The following is a 17,709-nucleotide window of genomic DNA, read 5'->3' as shown; positions in this document are numbered from 1 at the left end:
GGTGGGCGCCGTTGACGTTCGCCCAATCTGTTCCCGGAGCGGCGGCTGCGTCCCCTGAGTGACACCTCGCTCTCCAATCAGCATCCGCCCCCTCTTCCCGGCAGGGCTTCGCCAATGGCCGCCGAATGACGCGCGCTTCTCTCTCTCCGCCCCACCCGCCCACACCTCCGCCCGCCGCGGGGCCAACAGTAGGGCAGCGGCGCGGCGGAGAGGGCGAGGCTTCCTGGGAGCTCTGGACCAATAGAAACTCGGCGCGGGAGGAGCGTGGGCAGGCATTGGCGGGCTGTGCGCGGGTGGGCGGGGCGCGGCGGCGGTGGCGGCGGGGGGAGGTGGCGGCGGCGGTGGGTCGCGGGGCCGAACGGAGGGGAGCGGCGCGGCGCGGAGCCGGGCGGGAGGCGGCGGCGCCGCCCGGGCCCATGGAGCTGGAGAACATCGTCGCCAACACCGTCCTCCTCAAGGCCCGCGAAGGTGAGCGGCAGCGGCAGGCGGACGCCGGTGCCCGGAGCTGGGGCGGCGGGGTAGGCAGCCCGGCCGCGCAGCGAGCTCAGCGCCCGGGAGGTGCCGGCCGGCGGGTGGCCCGAGCTGTGAGCCCGCCGGGCCGCCTCCTAGAGCGGTGTCCGCTCCCGCGGGCTGCGGCCGGGCGAGCTGCAGGCTCCGGCGGGGTCTGTCCCTGGACCTCGGCCCCGGGCTGTCCCCCCGCGGGGGCTGGGGCCTTGGCTGCCCGCAGCGCTGCTGGCAGCGGGGAGGGAACGGCGCAGGCTGGGCACAGGCCGCCTCAAAGCGATCGGCTCTAACGAGCCCCGGCGTGGGGGGCTGCGCCTGGGAGCCGCTCAGCGCCCCGTGCTGTGCATCCCCCGGGGGGGGTGCCGAGCCCTCCCGCAGTGGGCTTGCTGCCTCTCCGTGTGGAAACCGCCCTGCAGCCCGCCTGCCTCCCGCCGGTGCTGGCAGCCTCCAGCCTTACCCCTTCCAGAGCTACTCTTGCTCCTCCTGGCAGAGGGGAAAAGCAGCTTTGGGAGAAAAAGTTGATTTCAGGCTGATAAACTGTGACTTCCCATACAAGGGCCGATCCTGAAACTGTGATGGTGAGCCCCACCCATCCACCACCTTCACACCAACCCTGGCCTCTGGTCCGCTCAGCGCCAGGAGCTTTGCTGCGGGGCCACAAACCTCCTGCTCCTTCAGGGGTCACGGCTGAAGTGCAGGGCCTGGGTGTGGGATGCAGCCTGCCAGCAGCAGGGCTGTCCTGAAGGTCCAGGGGAGCTGTGCAGAGAAGCCTCAGGATGGCTTAGGGAGAGAGCTGGGAAGTCTGTCACACAGGAGCCTGGTCCTTTGCAGAGATGATTTGATTCAGCCAGCTGTCGGGGAGTTCATTAGATCATGTAAAGTGGTGGGGAAGTACAGTCCCTCCTGGCCCACAGTGTGCAGCTGGCCAGACCAAGTCATCCTGGAGCCTGCAGGGCCCACTGAAATCCAGTTAGAGGTCTTTGGAGATTAGGTTTGTGGGAGCAAAGAGCAACGAAATTAAATTTACATTGGCAGAAACATTTCTGAGCTGCTTGAAAATCAGGCTTAGTGTAGGTACTTCAGGCACAGTGACTGTGGTAGACCATGACATTATGGTTCATAATGGCAAGGTTTGGTGCAAAACCAAATCCAGACAAAACTGAACAGTGGCATTTGGGACTTGAAGACACAAGGCCCTGCTTCACAGAGTGAGTGACCAGGAGACTGGCTCCTGTTGTGCCTTCGACAGAGCAGAGTTTGGGTGCCGGTGCAGAGCGAGGTGTCAGACAGCTGCTGCGGTGCCTTTCAGCAGACAACGGGCAGAGTGGCTGCCAGCAGATACGATCCACCAGCACACTCGTGCTGGACGGTTCCTGGCCAGTGAGAGCCGTGGGCGGCCGTGTTGCCTGTCCACAGCTCTCCCACCCGTGGCTGATTGGCCACGGTGGCCACTGGGGTGAGCTCTGGCAGCCTGTGTGACAGGACAGAGCTGCTTGCTAGCCAAGTCTGGCAGCACCGGCTGCTTTGCTCCAGCCTGGCCTTTTTGGGAACCTCCTGGTCCGGTGTGGGAGTGCAGGGCTGAGATCACCCTGGATGTGCTGCGGGGGCTGCTGGCAGCCATCTTCATCTGCTGCCATAGGATGACCATGCTCTGTGTTTCCTTCAAACTCTTCTCAGAGGGTTTGGCCCAGGTAAAGCGAAGGATCCTTCCCCTGTTGTCCTTGCCTGCTGGCCTCTGGCAGAGGGACAACAGACCAGCTTTGAGCTATCACCAAGCCCTGAAGCTCTCTGGGCAGAGGTGACCCACCTCTTTCCCCATCCCCAAAATGGGGGTGCTGGGTGGTTGGTGTGCAGCAGGTAAGTTCCCTGCTGGGCTGTTTGCTGCGGTTCCAGGAGGGCGGGGGAGAACCCAGCATGAAGGGTGTTGGAGCCTCCTTTCAAAGCAAACAACTTGAGGAAATGCAAACTGCCAGTCCTCGTCCTCTGGGTGCTGTGGGGCACTGCTGTGCCTTTCCTTGAGCACTCTTGGGGTGAGGATGACTTGTCCTCCTGTGCCCTCACTTAGTTGCCCCCGTCTTTTTCATTGCCACAAGCAGTGGCTGACAAGAAGGTGTCTGTGCTGCTGGTTTCTTCCACCCCTGTTTATCCTTGAGTCACTTCCTTCCTGAGTTTGTACAATCGTGCAGCCCAGCCGCTGGTGCAGGGCAGATGTAGCGCAGCGACCCACAGCGTGCCAGGGGCTCGGACCTGGGGCTGGCCTGCAGAAGGCCGGCTGTGATGGCCCCATCCCACCTGCCTGTCCAACCAAGGCCTCCTGCAGTGTGGGGAGCTGGGTGCCTGGGGACTGTGTCTAGGATTGGGGGCTGAATTGCATCCACAGTGGAGGAAAGTGTTATGAAAGTGTTTCTCAAGAGCTGATAAATGATGTTCAACCACCCCTGATTTCAGAAAGCTGTGCCTTTGGCCCAACTCCGCAGGGTGGTTTAATGTATTTCCAAAGGGAGGTGGGAGATTGTGTGTTTGTTGGCACCAAGCTGGGGGAAGGCAATCCCTGGAGGCTGGCTGATCCCAGCAGTCAGGCATACTACAAGTATTTCAGTACTTGGTGCTTGCTATGATGTAAATTTTTCGGTCTATCTAGAAGCTTTCCCACCCTGTCCTACAGCACTGGGCACTTACTCCAGCAAATGAAGTTGAAATAATATCTGATTCTTGGATCTTGCTTTTCTGAGGCTGGTTTATCTCTGGAGAAAGGTGGGAGTGTCCCCACTTCACAGGTGGGAAACTGAAGTGATGAGCCCCAGGCAATGCAGTGAGTTGTCTGTGGAGCCAGGATTAGAGCAGGAATTCCTGTCTCCCAGCTTCAGTCCTCCCTGTGAGAGCCCCTCCCTGGAGTAAGCAATCAGTCTGGAATGAGTAGGTGGCATGAACATCATGGTTACTACAGCAGGAAGAGCTCCATGCCGGGCAAGGCTTGGCCTTGAGAGGTGATGAGTTATGCAGAGGTCCTGAGGACAGGCCTGGGTGCCAAGAACTCTTGTGCAGGCATAGAGTAACCTGTGGCTGTAGGTGCTCCTGCCCTGATTCTCCCATCTTAAATGTGAGTTAACTGAGATGTCCAATTGAAAGGTCTTCATGTTCTTGACGGTGACTTTGTTCATCCCATTATGTGTGTCCTGCAGGTGGTGGCGGAAACCGGAAAGGCAAGAGTAAGAAATGGCGCCAGATGCTGCAGTTCCCCCACATCAGCCTCTGTGAGGATCTTCGACAAACCCTCGGTGAGACGCGGTGGCTGGTGGGAGCTGAGCAGCACCTGGGTTCCGCTGTGGAGCGGGGCCGGTGGGAGCATGTGGGGGTGTTGTGCACCCAAAATTGAGTTGTGCGAGGGTTAGGGATGTATAATGGGACACGTGTCGGCCAAAGCCTGTCCAGGATCACTCAGAGCTCGGGCTGCAGGGTAGAAAAACAATGGGTAGATAAGTCACAGCTGCGTGATGCACACCAGATGATGCCTGTTGATATACCCACACACCTTCTAGACTGTGATGAGCTTCACTAGAGATATGCCACCTTCTCTGTGCAAACAGACTTGCTCGGTGTTGCAGAGTTTCAGAGCATCACTCTAGGGTGCCTTTACATAAATAACAAAGGTCCCACTAACGTCCTCTTAGACTCCCTGTCTGGGATTCAGTCCTACTCTGCAGACCTCGGCTTCTAACACTAATGCAGCAGCTTTTCTCAAGCAAAACTGGGTTCTTGCTGTGTGGTACGGATAAGAATTGTACAGTTGGGCAGGGCTTGGCCTGTCATTTTAATACTGCACTTTGTACTCTTCGTGGTTTTAATGTTGTTTGTGCAGCAGGCTTGGTCCTGAGATCATGTGAAATTGTTTTGGGGCATGAAGGGTGGGAATGCTCTGCTTCCTGGGAAGGGGAGAGCTTGTTTAAGCTGTCACTCCGGATTCAGCTGCCAGCTGGAGAACGGCACAGCACTGGCCTTGTTTCAGAGCAGGTGTCACTGCACTGAGTGGATTTGGGAGGTTTCTGCAGCTGCAGTCCCCAGTTCTACCCTGCCCAGGTTTTCTAGGTCCTGACAGCCCCAAGGAGAGGAGTGACTCCCTTTGAGGGCACATGGGACTGTAGCACTTGGATTAACTGTACCTCCATCATCCACACCTTAACCTCCAAGCTCACAACAGCCTGGTTCTGCTGCCGTACACGCCATGCACCACCTCCTGGAGCTAGCTTCACTGCCAAGTGTAGTCAGATGGGGAGTCTATCCTTGGTTTTGCTGCAGGCTGCCTCTCTGGAGCAAGTTCTGGGTACCAAACACAGCTCTGTCACAGGCTGTCCTTGCAGCTTCCATCTTGGCCATCCCAACCACTGTCTGCTTCTCTGACTTGTGTGTCCTCAGCAGAGGTTTCCCTCAGCTGATGCCCATCCTCTGCTTGCAGCTGCCCTTCCTGTGGGTGTCATGACATGTTTTCCAGCACTGAACTTCACCTTTGTTGTGCTGCCTGTTTGCTGGTGCTGAGTGCTGGTGGTCTGCCTGTCTCTGCCATTCACAGGCTGGGACAGTGACCTTGTGACGCTTTGGGAGGCAAGTCCCTTCCAGCTGCTGTCTGTCACCACCCATGTCCCCACTTGCCCTTGGGGGGGCATGTGAGAAGTGCTTCTGGCCCAGGTGGCAGCCGCCTTGCTTGGTTTCCCCATGGGAAAGATGACCCCATTCCTTGTGTTTGGGTCACTCTTTGGCTGGAATGGTTTTGTTTTCTCCTTGCAGCCTGCTTAGAAAGGCATTTCTTTCCTATTCCAGAGGCTTAGCAGGACCGTGGGCATGGTGGGCTGGTTGCCCACTGCAGAATTAAGCTTTGTGTGCCTTGACCACAGGGAGCAACCTTGCATGAGCCTGGGCAGCAGCCAGGACAGCCAAAAGCTTCTGATCTCGCTGGCAGCAAACTCTCGCCCTCCCCAGCTGAAGGGAACTCCTTCCCCTGCAGACACAAGGAAACCGGCCGGTGCAGCGGAGCTGGCGAGGCAGCCTCCTCCCCCACCGCAGCCCGGCCATCTCTGAGCTCTCATGCACCCTCAGGAAGCCACAGCTTCCTCGGGAGAAACTGCTGCGCAGGGAGGGGAAGGCCGGCAGTACCCAGCGCCAGGGAGTGTGGGGAGATCCCCTGCGAGCCTGTGGATGGCTGCACATCTGCACCCCGGGCAGCCCACAGCCTCAGTGGCAATGGCTGTGACAGAAATCTGTTCTGGCCCACAGTCAGACAGCGTCTTATGAGTGGAAGGGGAGGGAAAAAAGCAGAGAACTGGTAGTCAAAAGGGTTTCTGCTTGGGCTGCCAGACTTCAGAGAGGGTAAAGAGGAATCAGCAGGGAAGCTGAGCTCTGGAGGGCAGTAAGAGTTGACATACAAGCAAGCGGCTGTCCCATGGATTAGGGGGTCTAATTGCAGTGTGCAGCATTAACGGAACATCTGTGGAAATGGTGCCTCCCATTTTGAGGCTGCTGCTTCCAGCAGGGCCTTTGGGAATACGAGTGGTTTGTAAGAGTCATCAGAGCAACTCTTGGCCTGGAAGATCTCCCTTGAAATAAACTCAGTGTGTCCCTCATGTTCCAGGGAAAGTTGTATGTCTGGAGTAGTCAGTCAGTCTCTGGGGAGAGGATCGAGAAGAGAGCCTCCAGGCAAGCAGGAGTCACAAAGGTCCCTTGCTAAAAACAAGAGGGGTGGGCTGTACAGAACAGCAAGTCACACCTCTTTCAGGGAAGATCTTCCATAGGGAACGTAAAAGCTCAGTCATGCCTCTTGTCCCCGCTGGGTGCATTTCACTCTCCTGGGAGTCTCAGGCTGGTGGGACCTGTGAGCAGCCAGCTGATGAGTCGCAAGCCCCTCCACCGCTGCCTGTGGCCAGGGCAGTGGGCTGTGCCTGCTCCTTTGGGGGTTGGCAGTGAGTGATCTTCTCCACATTTGCAGAGCGGGACTACAACAGCCTGTGTGAGAAGCAGCCCATCGGGCACATGCTCTTTCGGCAGTTCTGCGAGACACGACCTGAGCTGTCACGCTGCGTCAAGTTCCTGGATGCCGTGGTAAGAGCAAAGCCCATTGGGCTTTGTTGGGGGAGGCAGGGATGTTCTTGGTGCCCTGGGCATGGATCAGTTGGCCCTGAGTGCTCCGGCAGTTGCCAGGTACTTCTGGGCACGTAGGGTTTTCCTGAAGGAAAAACCTGTGAGTTGCAGTTTCTCCAAGATACGGCCTTTGCTTAGGGACCTGTTTGCTGGAGATCTGGTTTTCCAGGAAAACATGGGAAACCTTGGGCAGAGGGTGTTGCTGCTCTGCAGCAGTTCGCAGTAGCAAGGCTCAGTTCCTGGCTGGACCTGCTCCTCACACTGTTTGCTCTGTGCAGGCAGGGTACGAAGTGGCTCCAGATGAGAAGCGGAAGGAATGCGGGCAGCACCTGATTGAAAAGTACTTGAAGCCAAATGTGAGTAAGAGGGTTGTGTTTGCTGCCTGCAACGGTAGAGCAGTTGGAAAGCTGACAGCTGTCGTCACCTGTGTCCTACCACAGCGAACATGCTGGGCAGGACGGTGCGGGCAGAGTACAGAGACACCCCACCACCTCACAAGTGACTATTACTGCTTTTCCCGCTGGCCCTAAAGCAGATGGGCACCTGTGTGTGTTCCTGTGGGCTTCTTCCTGGGAGTCTGCTCCCTATGTCTGACTCCATCCCTTTGTCCCCAGAGTGAGGACCATGTGCCTGAAGTCCCCTCACAGCTGGTGGATGCCTGTTGTGAGAGGCTGGAGCAGGAACCTTCCAAGGAGCTCTTCAAGGAATCCACTAAGTAAGTTGGAGGGCTGGGACCTGCCTTCAGATCACACCACAGCACGGGGTGGATGCTGCAGCTAACTCACCTTGTCCCTCATGATCCCTTCCTCTGGGAGAGCGAGGGCTGGTGCTAAGACTGGGGCCTGGGGAGTTTTGGGCTAGTGGTTTGCAGCACAGCTACAGGAAAGAAAATGCAAAGAGCTCCTATGGGATCTGGAAGCCACAAGTTGCTGCAGAAACCTCCGTCACTCCTCTCAGTCTGCCATGGGTCTGAGTTGCTGTTTGGGAAGAGTCCGTTTCCACAAGCATCTGGCCACGCTGTTCCTAGTCTTGTGCCTGGATCTCGTAGGCAGCCATAGCATGGAGCTGGCAGCTGCAGTCCCGGTGCCAGCTGTCCTCTCCCGCTGGCTGCAGATGTGGCCATTGTGGTTAGGTTACGCTGGCTGTTGCCGCAGGGATCTAAGGTCACTTCTGTTCCCATCACAGAAGCAGTGGTTGAGGTCCTGGCTCTGGGTGCAAAGCGGAAGCTCTTAGGCAAACCAGGCCTACGGCCTCCACCCCTCCCTGAACAGTAGCTGGAGCACGTTGCCTAATTGAGTGCAGGGCTGTGGCAATGGGCTTGCTGCAGTCTTCTGGGGAGCATTAGCTCTGTGTGTGGTAACTAGTGTCGCTGTCTGAATGCAGAGCCTCCGGGCTGGGCCCTGCCTGCTCTTGGCAAGCTCTGAAAGGGGAAGAGCGCGTCCGCTTCTTGATGCATGTCTCCAGTCTAGACACTATGTCTAAGGCTCTTTACTCCGCTGGGCAGCCCTGGCACCGGTCTCCAAGGCAGTTAGCTCTCTCGAGCAGGATCCCCTGTGGCCTTTTGTGCTGGATATTCATCTGAAACTGAACAACTCAGCGCCTGGTGTTGAACATTCCTAGCAGCTTTCGGCAGCTGATTACAGCCTTATGCACGCATTTGCCCTGTGAGCAGAGGGGCAATTGCAAAGAGTCCCGTCATCCCCCTTTGTCCCACAGCCCGGGTTGGTGCTGAGAGGCCACAATTAGCAGTGCCAGCCCTGTCCCAGGGTGCTGTGTTTGTCACAGTGGTACCTCCAACGCACCTTCCTTTTGCATCAGGCTTAGCATGGAGGGGGTCTTTCTGGGCCAGGACTACGTGGGTGATTCAGCACCAGGCTGGGTGAAGGGATGGCAAAGTAAACAGGCTCTTGGGGCTGCTCACCTCCTTTTTCCTTGGACCCTGGCTTTTTTCTATGGCTGTGATCAGCTCTCAGGAACCTTGCTGGCTCTGCTCTCTCCTAGGCTTATCCACGACTACCTGAGTGTGGCTCCCTTTGCTGACTACCTCGACAGCTTGTACTTCAACCGCTTCTTGCAGTGGAAATGGCTGGAACGGTAATGCTCCCCGGCATCACTGGGAGACCTGCACCCTCCTCGCACAGGCTGCCTGAGGGGTCCCTTGGGCTCCTTCCCATGCTGGGCCCTGGCAGGAGCCAAGGGCCTGGCCTTTGTCTGCTCTTGCTCTTCAGGGCCCCTTATTGGCACCATCAGCAGCCCCAGCCTTGCTTGCCTCGCAGGGAAGCAAGGTCTGCTTGAGCAGGGGTTTTGGGGTGAGCCACAGTCTCACAGGCCGGGCCATGGGGGTGGTTTGGGCTTCAGCCCCTGCTCTCTCCCTGCTCCCATCTCACTCCAGTTTTCTTTCCTTCACAGGCAGCCAGTGACCAAAAACACTTTCCGCCAGTACCGTGTACTGGGCAAGGGCGGTTTTGGGGAGGTGAGTGACCACCATGTCCTCTGCATTCGGGGTACTCAGCAGCCACCGTTGCCTGCTGCCAGATGCAAACCTGGGTTGGCCATCAGGGTGCCACAAGCTGCTCCAGCACCTGGAGGCAGGTGCTGCTGGCTGGGTGGGCTGTGGGGGCTCTGCGCTGGACAGTGCTGTGATCTGGCAGTTCCCCTCTGAGGGGCAGGAGATCCCCTCTGGCCAGGCACTGAGGTGTGGGAGGTGTTATGCAGGGTAGGTAGCGTGTGCCCTGCGCTGCATACTGCCGCCTGGGCAGAGTCAGGTCAGTTCCCTGTGTCTTGGAAGGGGAAACTGAACTCCTGAAAACTGCCCTGTCAGGCTTCCTTCTGTTTCTGCAGTGGCCTTCTGCCTTCCCAGGCACCAGCCATGGTGTTGCTACAGGTGGCAGGGGCATTGCTGCAGTTCTCTGCTGCTAATCCGTGACATCTAGAGATGTCACTGCTCCCTGTGTCTTTGACAATGGGCTTCTCGCTAACCTCAGAGTGAGGTGGGGACAGGGACATCTTTGCCTTCCCATGACTCTTCCTGAGAGCAGAACCTAGACACACATACACCCACCCCGACCCTGGAAATGACAGTGCTGAGGGTGCTGAGACTTGTCCCCTCTCCAGGTTTGTGCCTGCCAAGTGCGTGCCACAGGGAAGATGTATGCCTGCAAGAAGCTGGAGAAGAAACGGATCAAAAAGCGGAAGGGAGAGGCCATGGCCCTGAATGAGAAACAGATCCTGGAAAAAGTGAACAGTAGGTTTGTAGTAAGTACATAGGAATTGCTCTCACTTTGCAGTGTTTGATTCTTCCTCCAGCCAGCTGGCCCAGCACCTCTGTGCTCCTCACCTGGCATGGAGAGGCAGGAGCAGGCCCTGCCCATGGGGTAGGGTCCTGGTGGCTGCAGATCTGTCACAAAGCTGGGGTCTGAAGGACCTCCTACTGCCTCCACAAGATGCTGTGAATGCCCCCAGAGTCAGGCCCAAACACTTGCCTGGTCTCATAGGCACCTTCTTAACCTCTGAAGCACAAGAAAGCAGCGAGAACTGTCTCTCCAGACAGCCAAGTGGGCAGATACCTAGCCTTGAGCTGTGTGGTGAGGAGCTCTCTCCATGGGTGCACTAAGGTGTGGACAGCCTGAAACCTCCCCTTATGGAGGATTCATCAGATGCTGCCCCAAAGTTGCTGTTGGGTGTTCCTTGTCCTGGAGGGGAGCAGTTCTGGCTCAGGGAAATAATGTCCTCCCTGTCTGAAGAAGGCTGGGGGGTGTGCAGGGGCTGCTGGGCACTTCCATGTCCTCCCTGGGTTTGTACAGTTCCCCCTCTGCCTCCTCTGCTGGCAGACACCCAGTCCTGCTGCCCATGAGCTGCTGCTTGGGTGACAAAGTGCCCATCAGAGTGTGCACACTTCCCTCTTCCAGCTGTGTCTCCTAACAGCCTTTCTGCCCTGAATTGCAGGTGAGCTTAGCCTATGCATATGAAACTAAAGATGCTCTCTGCCTAGTGCTGACCCTCATGAATGGAGGGGACCTCAAGTTCCATATCTACCACATGGGAGAGGCTGGCTTCGAGGAGCCCCGGGCAGCTTTCTATGCTGCTGAGATCTGCTGTGGCCTCGAGGACTTGCACCAGGAGAGGATAGTGTACAGGTGCGCGCTGCCTGGCCCTTGCTGGGAGACCGTATGGGCTGCAGAAGCAAGAGGGTTCCCGCTGCTCTTACTAGCCCAGCTGGGTCTGTCCGCTCAAGAAAATAAGCTCAGGCTTGAAAGCAGCATGGAGTTGGGTGAGGGGATCAGGAACAGAAAATTGATCTCATGGGAGAGATGGGAGAGCTTGTCTTCCTCGAGCTGGTAAATGATGGCCAAGAACAGGATGTGATCGTGCTGTGAATGCCTCGGGGCAGGCACTTGGGTGCTTAACTCCCCGGGCAGTATTGACACTAGAACAAAGGAGGGTACACTTCCCCTATAGAGAGCTGGGCAGAAGGGAGAACAAGCTGATTGTATAACTGTACTTGCGTGATGCAGCGTTGGGGATAGCATGCCTAAACATGGGGGCCAGAAGGTCCCTTCTAGTCCTACCCCATGCGTTGCCCTGGGGCAGGGTAAGCAGAAAAAGCCTCTGCTCCTTCTCTTGCATGGCCTGCCCCATAGTGAGTTCTGCACCTGCAAAGAGGGAATCAGCCACAGGCTCACCGCTTCCTTGCAGAGGGTGGAAGGTTGTCATGTCCTGCCTCTCTGCCTGGGAGGGGAGAGCTTGCAGGGCTAACCGCAGGGCAGAGGGTGAGGGGAAGGTTATCTGTGTGCCGGAGACAGGGACATTGCATCCCTCTGCTGCTTCTCTGTGACTTCTTGAGATGTTGCTGTTGCTTGTGTCCTTTGGTTTGACAATAGACTTCTTTCTAATCCAGTCTCTTCCTTCCCAGGGACCTGAAGCCAGAGAACATATTGCTGGATGACCACGGTGAGTCCAGGGTCAAGAGGAGCCCTGGGCCTGAGTCCTTCTCTCTTCCTCTGCTTGAACCAGGGTTGCTCTGTGTTCTTGGCAGCTTCCAACGTTGTTCCTTGACCTTATCCTGCTGACTTACCCTCTCCTCTGTGCAGGTCACATCCGTATCTCAGACCTGGGGCTAGCTGTGCACGTGCCAGAGGGCCAAACAATCAAGGGCCGGGTGGGGACAGTTGGCTACATGGGTAAGTGGCCCTGGTTTAATCAAAAAGTGGTCTCTGACTGCACACATGCTCTCCCTGCCCTCACACATCCCTCACCCCTGCTCCTGTGTAGCTCCCGAGGTGGTGAAGAATGAGCGTTACACATTTAGCCCAGACTGGTGGGCTCTGGGCTGCCTGGTGTACGAGATGATCGAGGGACAGTCCCCCTTCCAACAGCGCAAGAAGAAGATCAAGCGGGAGGAGGTGGAGCGGTTGGTGAAGGAAGTGCAGGAGGAGTACTCGGAGAAGTTCTCACCCTGTGCCCGCTCCCTCTGCACCATGGTACGAGTGTGCATCCCTGTCCCTTTGCTCCCACTGCCTCTTTGCAGGCAGCAGGAGAACATCGAGGCCGTTCCCTGTACGGGTGCTGGTGGCAGCCAGGTTCCCTTGTCTCTGATAAGGCAGTGCAGGAGGGTCCAGAATACCTCAATTCCTCTCTCTCCCAGCTGCCTCACAGGCCCCTGCAGTCCCTAGCGACATACTGCAGGAGCCCAGCCGGCCTCGGGGCTGCTCCTGCCCGAAGCACCTTCCACCCAGGGCACTGATTTCCTTTGTGTCGCAGCTCCTGTGCAAAGACCCTCTTGAGCGCCTGGGGTGCCGAGGAGCTGGGGCAAAGGAAGTGAAGGAGCACCCTCTCTTCAAGCACCTCAACTTCAGGAGGCTGGAAGCAGGCATGCTGGACCCTCCCTTCAAGCCAGATGTAAGTGCCTGTCTGTATCCTGACCGCTTCAGTCAGTGGTGCTTTCAAGGGAAGCAAGACTGGTTCACCTGAGGAGATGGGGCCAGTCCCCTTCCCTCTTATTTCTGCAGCCTGTCAGAACTGGGGTCAAGCAAGCTCTGGGCTGCAGGGAGAGGGGGCCTGAGCTTGGCCATGAGCCACGATTGTTTAAGGTGGTGGCATCATCGTGGAGCCTGGCATTAGAGCAATCTTCGTGCTGTTTAGCCCCAGGCCATCTACTGCAAGGATGTTCTGGACATCGAGCAGTTCTCCACCGTGAAAGGGGTGGAGCTGGAGCCCACGGACAATGACTTCTACCAGAAGTTTGCTACGGGAAGCGTGCCCATTCCTTGGCAGAATGAGGTAGGTTTGCAGGACAGGTCTCTGCTCCCGCTTGTGCCCACCATGGCCACGTGCAGTGTCCTGCAGGGTTTGTGCTGTCCCTGCTGCTCTTGTGCTCTGCTGAGCCCTCGGTGATGGGCTTTGTGTGGCAGTTGCTGCAGCCATCTTTGTCCTCTTCCAGATGATCGAGACTGAGTGTTTTAAGGAGCTGAATGTCTTTAGCACAGATGGCACGGTGCCCCCAGACCTAGACTGGAAAGGGCAGCCTTCTCCACAGCCCAAAAAAGGGTTACTCCAGCGCTTATTCAGCAGACAGGTAAGAGTGTTTGCCCAGCGTTTCCTCCCCAGCAAGTTCTCTAGCAGCACTGAGCCTGCTCCTGTCTGTGCCAGGCAGACCTGGCAGGGAGGTGGGCATGAGGGGGAAGCAAGCAGATTCTTCCCCTGTGCTGGGTGGCCAGAGCCCAGGGCTCTCAGGGGGAGCCACGCAAGGCTGCAGGGAGCCAGCCCTTGCCTGGCTGGCACTCCCTGTGCTGGAGGAGTCAAGGGGGCTGGGATGGAATGTCCTGGCTAAACGTGCTGCAGTCACACAGGGAGAGGGATGTCACTGAAGGCACTAAAATAGCAAGTCTGCACCTTTCCTACATGAATAATACCATCCCTGAAGGAGACCTTGCTCTTGGAATAGGCTCCTGTGCTCCCCAGAGCATTTCTGCCAGACCTTGAGCAGACAGAGAGCAGTGCTTTCGAGGGATGAGGAGAACGGAAACGTCTTGCAGCTGCTGTGGGCTTGCTTGCCTGCCTGTCTCCTCTGCCCAGAACAGTCTTTGCCTTCTTTCCAGGACTGGCAAAGTCTGGGCTGTTGTCTCTCAACAGCTGCTTGCAGCTGTGGGACTCAAGCGTGGTTGGCTCGGGACCCACTCTCAGCCACCCAGTGCTGACTCCTGCTTCCCCGAAGAGCTCCCGGTTGTGCTTCACTGTTCAGTGGGCTGCCCTAGCCAGAGCCAGCTCTGGGCTGGGATACCCAGCCTTTCCCAAGGCAGGCAGGACCTGCCGGAGGATGGGCGGCTGCCTGTAGCAGGGGTTGAGCTGTGATTTGCCACGTGTTTTCTCTTTCCAGAGGTGAGCAGTCTCTCCTGGCTGCTCTGCTCAGGGAAATACCCGGTGGCCCACGGACATGGCAAGATCTGGGAAAGAGGAGTGTTGTCCTTCAGTGCCTAACCCTTTCCCCCAGCAGAGCACAAGCTGCTTGTTGTTCTAACTGCCCCCTGAGCCACTAATCCCGCTTCCCTGCTCTCACTGCCTTTGTGGGGGAGGCCTCGCCCTCAGCTTGAGCCAAAGCTGCCCCTGCACCGCCACTGCTGGGAGCTCTGCTCCCAGGCGGCTGTGGGAAGTTTCCTTCACTCCTCTCTCCGGATGTCCGGGACACACGGAAGGATTGAGAAACCATGAAGGGTTTGGCATTGCCCCATGCTCAGACTCCCATTCCAGCAAAAAGGGCTTCAGCTGCTTCTGTGGCTGGCTGAGCCCTGAGCGGGGCAGATTGTGTGTGCTGGCACTGAGCTGTCTCCCTGGGTGGCTGTAGTCCACGGAGCCCATCTTCCTCCCAGCTTCTGAGCTAGTCAGCTGTGTGCTCACCAGTCTGTCTGCCAGGAGCTGAACCCCCAGATGCAGCTTGACTGTTTCTCTGCAGACTGGGGGTCCCCTCCAGTCTGTTGCCTCCATGTAGCTCTCCCACACGCAGGCTGGGGGGGAAGCCTGGCCTTTCCCTGCCAGAGGGCATCTGTAGGCTGGGTTGTGTGACCGTGCTCACCCTCTGCTTGCTGTGCTCCTCTCTCTCCCTCCTCCCTCTCCTTGCCCTTCTGACTTCAGGACTGTTGTGGAAACTGCAGCGACAGTGAGGAAGAGCCCACCCGGTTGTAGAGCACTGCTTGTTCTCCAGCCCCTGGGACCCCCTTGCCTCTCCGGGTGCCCAGCAGAACAACAGCTCAGCCTGAAGGACAAGGTAGCAGCGGCCCCGCAAGGTGGATTGGTTTACAGCTTTACACGTCTTTATTTGAAGACGGTCAGGATGGCTCCAGGGCTGGCAGCAGCACACAGCTTGGGCTGAGGTGCCATGGGCAAGCCCTTGTCCCCAAGACAGACCTGGATGCTTCTGAATCTGCCGCTTGGGGTTGTGCTGCTGCTGCCTGCTGGCTGCCGCTGCCCTCCCGGGCCCAGGGTGGGAGGGAGGGATTGCACCGGTGTGGGCCAAGGCCAGGCTGGAGCAGCTCTGCTGACACATTCCACGGTGCCGAAGCAGCACTGCAGGTTTGATGTATATTTATATGTTGGTCTGTACATATCACATGTTGGTTTTTAATCTCTAGGTGGGGGCCTGCACTGCCCCCACCCTGTCACAGGCACAAATGTCCTCCTATGGGGGGAGCGACGGTCCCAGCTTTGTACCAGGGAGTCCTGGGCAGAGGCCTTCTGTGCCTTGAGGTGTCTAAAGCCTCTTTCCTGGACCTTTCTGGCCGCGCTGAGGCGTCCCTGGCTCCAGCGGAGTCCATTGCTCAGCCCTGAGGCACAGGAAACTGCTGTGCCAAAGCGTCTACCATTGCATCCTGGCAGCAGAGTGTCACTGCCTCATCCTTGCTTCCCTGTCTGCCGGAGCCTGCTTCCTCCTGCCTCGTCTCGCACATGCTGCCAGCTCCGGGGAGCTGATCCCAGCCCCTTCTCCAGACCGCCGGCAGGCTGCCTGCGGCACAGCGGGACACAGCTGCTCAGAAGGTACCTGCTGCTGTCCAAAGGGTCGGTCTGATCCCTGGTGTGATGCAGGATGGCCCCAGCGTGGTTCCACCAGCTCTGGACCAGCCATCTGTGCATGCTGGGGGTGCCGCAGTCCCCAGGCCCAGCTCGGTGTCGAAGGAGCAGACATGCAAGGGACCCTGCTCTCGGGGAGCAAGGCCATGGTGAAGGGAATGTCCCTTCCTAGGGTCATGCTGTGAGCTGTGACCCAAGAGGGAACGGGGCTGGGACCAGCCTGCCTGCCGCACCAGCGTGGTGTGTGTCCCCAGGGGTCCTGGGGAGCCAGTGCGGCTCCGGTGCCCAAGGGAAGGAGTGGAGGGCCTGGAGCCCTGCGTGTCCCTGGGGAGCAGCGTGGGGCTCAGCCCCCTCCCCCCAGGTCTGCCTGTCCTGTCCCCTCTCGTGCACACTCATATCCCAGCTGTGTCCCAAGCAATAATTCGTCTGTGTGTGTATGTATGCGCGCGCATGAGTGTGTGCTGCTGCCTCATGCTCGTTCTGAGCCAGGCCCCCTGGGGGGGCTGAGCACCTACTTGGACCTGTGGTATCATTTGCTTGCCTTGCACTAAAGTTGAAGAGTATTTAAATTTTTAACCTTTTGTTAAACGTGAGATTTGCCGTGCCTTGTATTGCTGTCGTGTGAAGGGGACCTGCTCTGCGCTGTACAGTGGTGGCTGTAAGGAGGAGAGGAGCAGGGACCCCCATTCCTAGGCTGCCCCGGGCTCTGCTGGTGCTCCTGTCCTGCAGGGAGGGGCTGGGGCTGCCCTCCAAGGCTGATGCTGAGCCCCAGGGACTGAGGCTGGCCCTCAGTGGCTTCTGCTGGGTGGTTTGGGTTGGTGTAGGGGCATGACCGGTACAAGGCCTTGTGCTGTTGGGGTGCTCATGTCTGCTGTGGTCCCTTCAGGGGCATGTCCCTCTGTTCCACTCCCTGCCCTCAGCACAGCCCCTCCTGGGCTGTCACGGGTGTGCTCTGGGGCTGGGGGCAGAGTCCTGCTCCCCTCCTGGGAGCTGTGCATCGGGGGGGGGGGGGGGGTTGGAATCGTGCAGAAATGCCAGGGCGAAGTGCTGCCTCTGTAGCCCAGGGGACAGTCCCTAAAGCGGGGACACAGTGTGAGCAGGGTTAGGGTCACAACCGTCGCCACGGGGGGCAGCCTGGTCAGGGTGGATGCAGGGTGGGTTTGGGGTCCAGGGCCGGCGGCAGCCTCGTGCGCAGCGCGGGGGGGCCACACACAGCTGCACAGGGATGAGAATAGCAAGTGCGGCTGAGTAGCTAGGGAACAGTTGCTATGGGAGCGGGCCGAGGAGGAGTTCTCACACTCAGAGGGGGCATCTTGGGGTAAAATCCAGGAATTTTCTGCAGCCGTGTAAGGAAGGAAGGCAGAGTGGGGGGATGGGGACTGCCTGGGGATTGCTGCTTCCACCGCACTGGCCAGGGATGCTGGTGCCGCCCTGCCGGCACTTCTTGGGCTGTGGCACCCTGGCACCGAGGTCCTGGGGTCACCAACGTGTTAGGGGTGTCTGTCACACGGTCAGCGTGGCTCTACGGGCAGGGCTGGGGTGTGGGCAGCCCGTGGCTGAGCCGTGAGCAGGGCATGGAAGGGGCTCTGCCTGTCCCCAGCTCCCCCCTGCCCAGCTGCCTTGCAGCCCCAGCCTTTGGGGGGGGCCTCATCCCCCTCCCTGCCCTTACTGGGGGGAGCAGCATGTAGGTGTAGGGGTGCTGGTGTACAGCTGGAGCTGGAACAGGCAGGTCTGGGCCCCACAGCCAGGGCAGGTCCTGGGTGAGCTCTTGGTGGGTCCAGGGGTGCTGGGGGGTCCTGGGCGCTGCCCCAAGCCGTGGGGCTGTGGTGGCAGCACCAGCACACGATTTTCAGGGGTGAAGGATGCTCTCAGCTGTTGCCTGGGCAACGGCTCCTCCTCCAGCCCACCATGTGGCTCGGGGAGCGCTCCCCCGCCTGCCTCCCCCCGCCGCCGTGGGGAAGGGGAAGGCAGCTCCCGGCCCCCGGCGCTGGCGGGGCCGGAGGCCTGGGCTCCCCC

The 17,709-nt window shown here is 58.5% G+C and overlaps 1 protein-coding gene across 2 annotated transcripts; it reads left to right on the top strand.

The window, feature by feature from the left end:
* Window positions 1-345: 345 nt before the first annotated feature.
* On the top strand, window positions 346-16,286 carry GRK6 (G protein-coupled receptor kinase 6). 2 transcript variants are annotated; one of them, XM_074838465.1, is made up of 16 exons: window positions 346-468; window positions 3,687-3,782; window positions 6,482-6,594; window positions 6,912-6,989; window positions 7,248-7,348; window positions 8,635-8,727; window positions 9,043-9,106; window positions 9,748-9,888; window positions 10,579-10,769; window positions 11,546-11,583; window positions 11,724-11,813; window positions 11,905-12,113; window positions 12,394-12,531; window positions 12,775-12,912; window positions 13,073-13,207; window positions 14,761-16,286. In XM_074838465.1, the coding sequence occupies exons 1-16, from the start codon at window positions 417-419 to the stop codon at window positions 14,809-14,811; spliced, it is 1,728 nt and encodes a 575-aa protein (XP_074694566.1). In that variant the 5' UTR covers window positions 346-416; the 3' UTR covers window positions 14,812-16,286. The 2 variants fall into 2 exon arrangements, with proteins under 2 accessions (XP_074694566.1, XP_074694567.1); XM_074838466.1 differs by having other exon boundaries at window positions 14,009-16,286.
* Window positions 16,287-17,709: the final 1,423 nt, after the last annotated feature.

The sequence above is a fragment of the Strix aluco genome, chromosome 13 (genome assembly GCF_031877795.1).
Source record: "Strix aluco isolate bStrAlu1 chromosome 13, bStrAlu1.hap1, whole genome shotgun sequence".
Lineage (NCBI taxonomy): Eukaryota > Metazoa > Chordata > Aves > Strigiformes > Strigidae > Strix > Strix aluco.
Note: the sequence above shows the minus strand (reverse complement) of the source record. Positions and strands in the feature narration are given on the sequence as shown.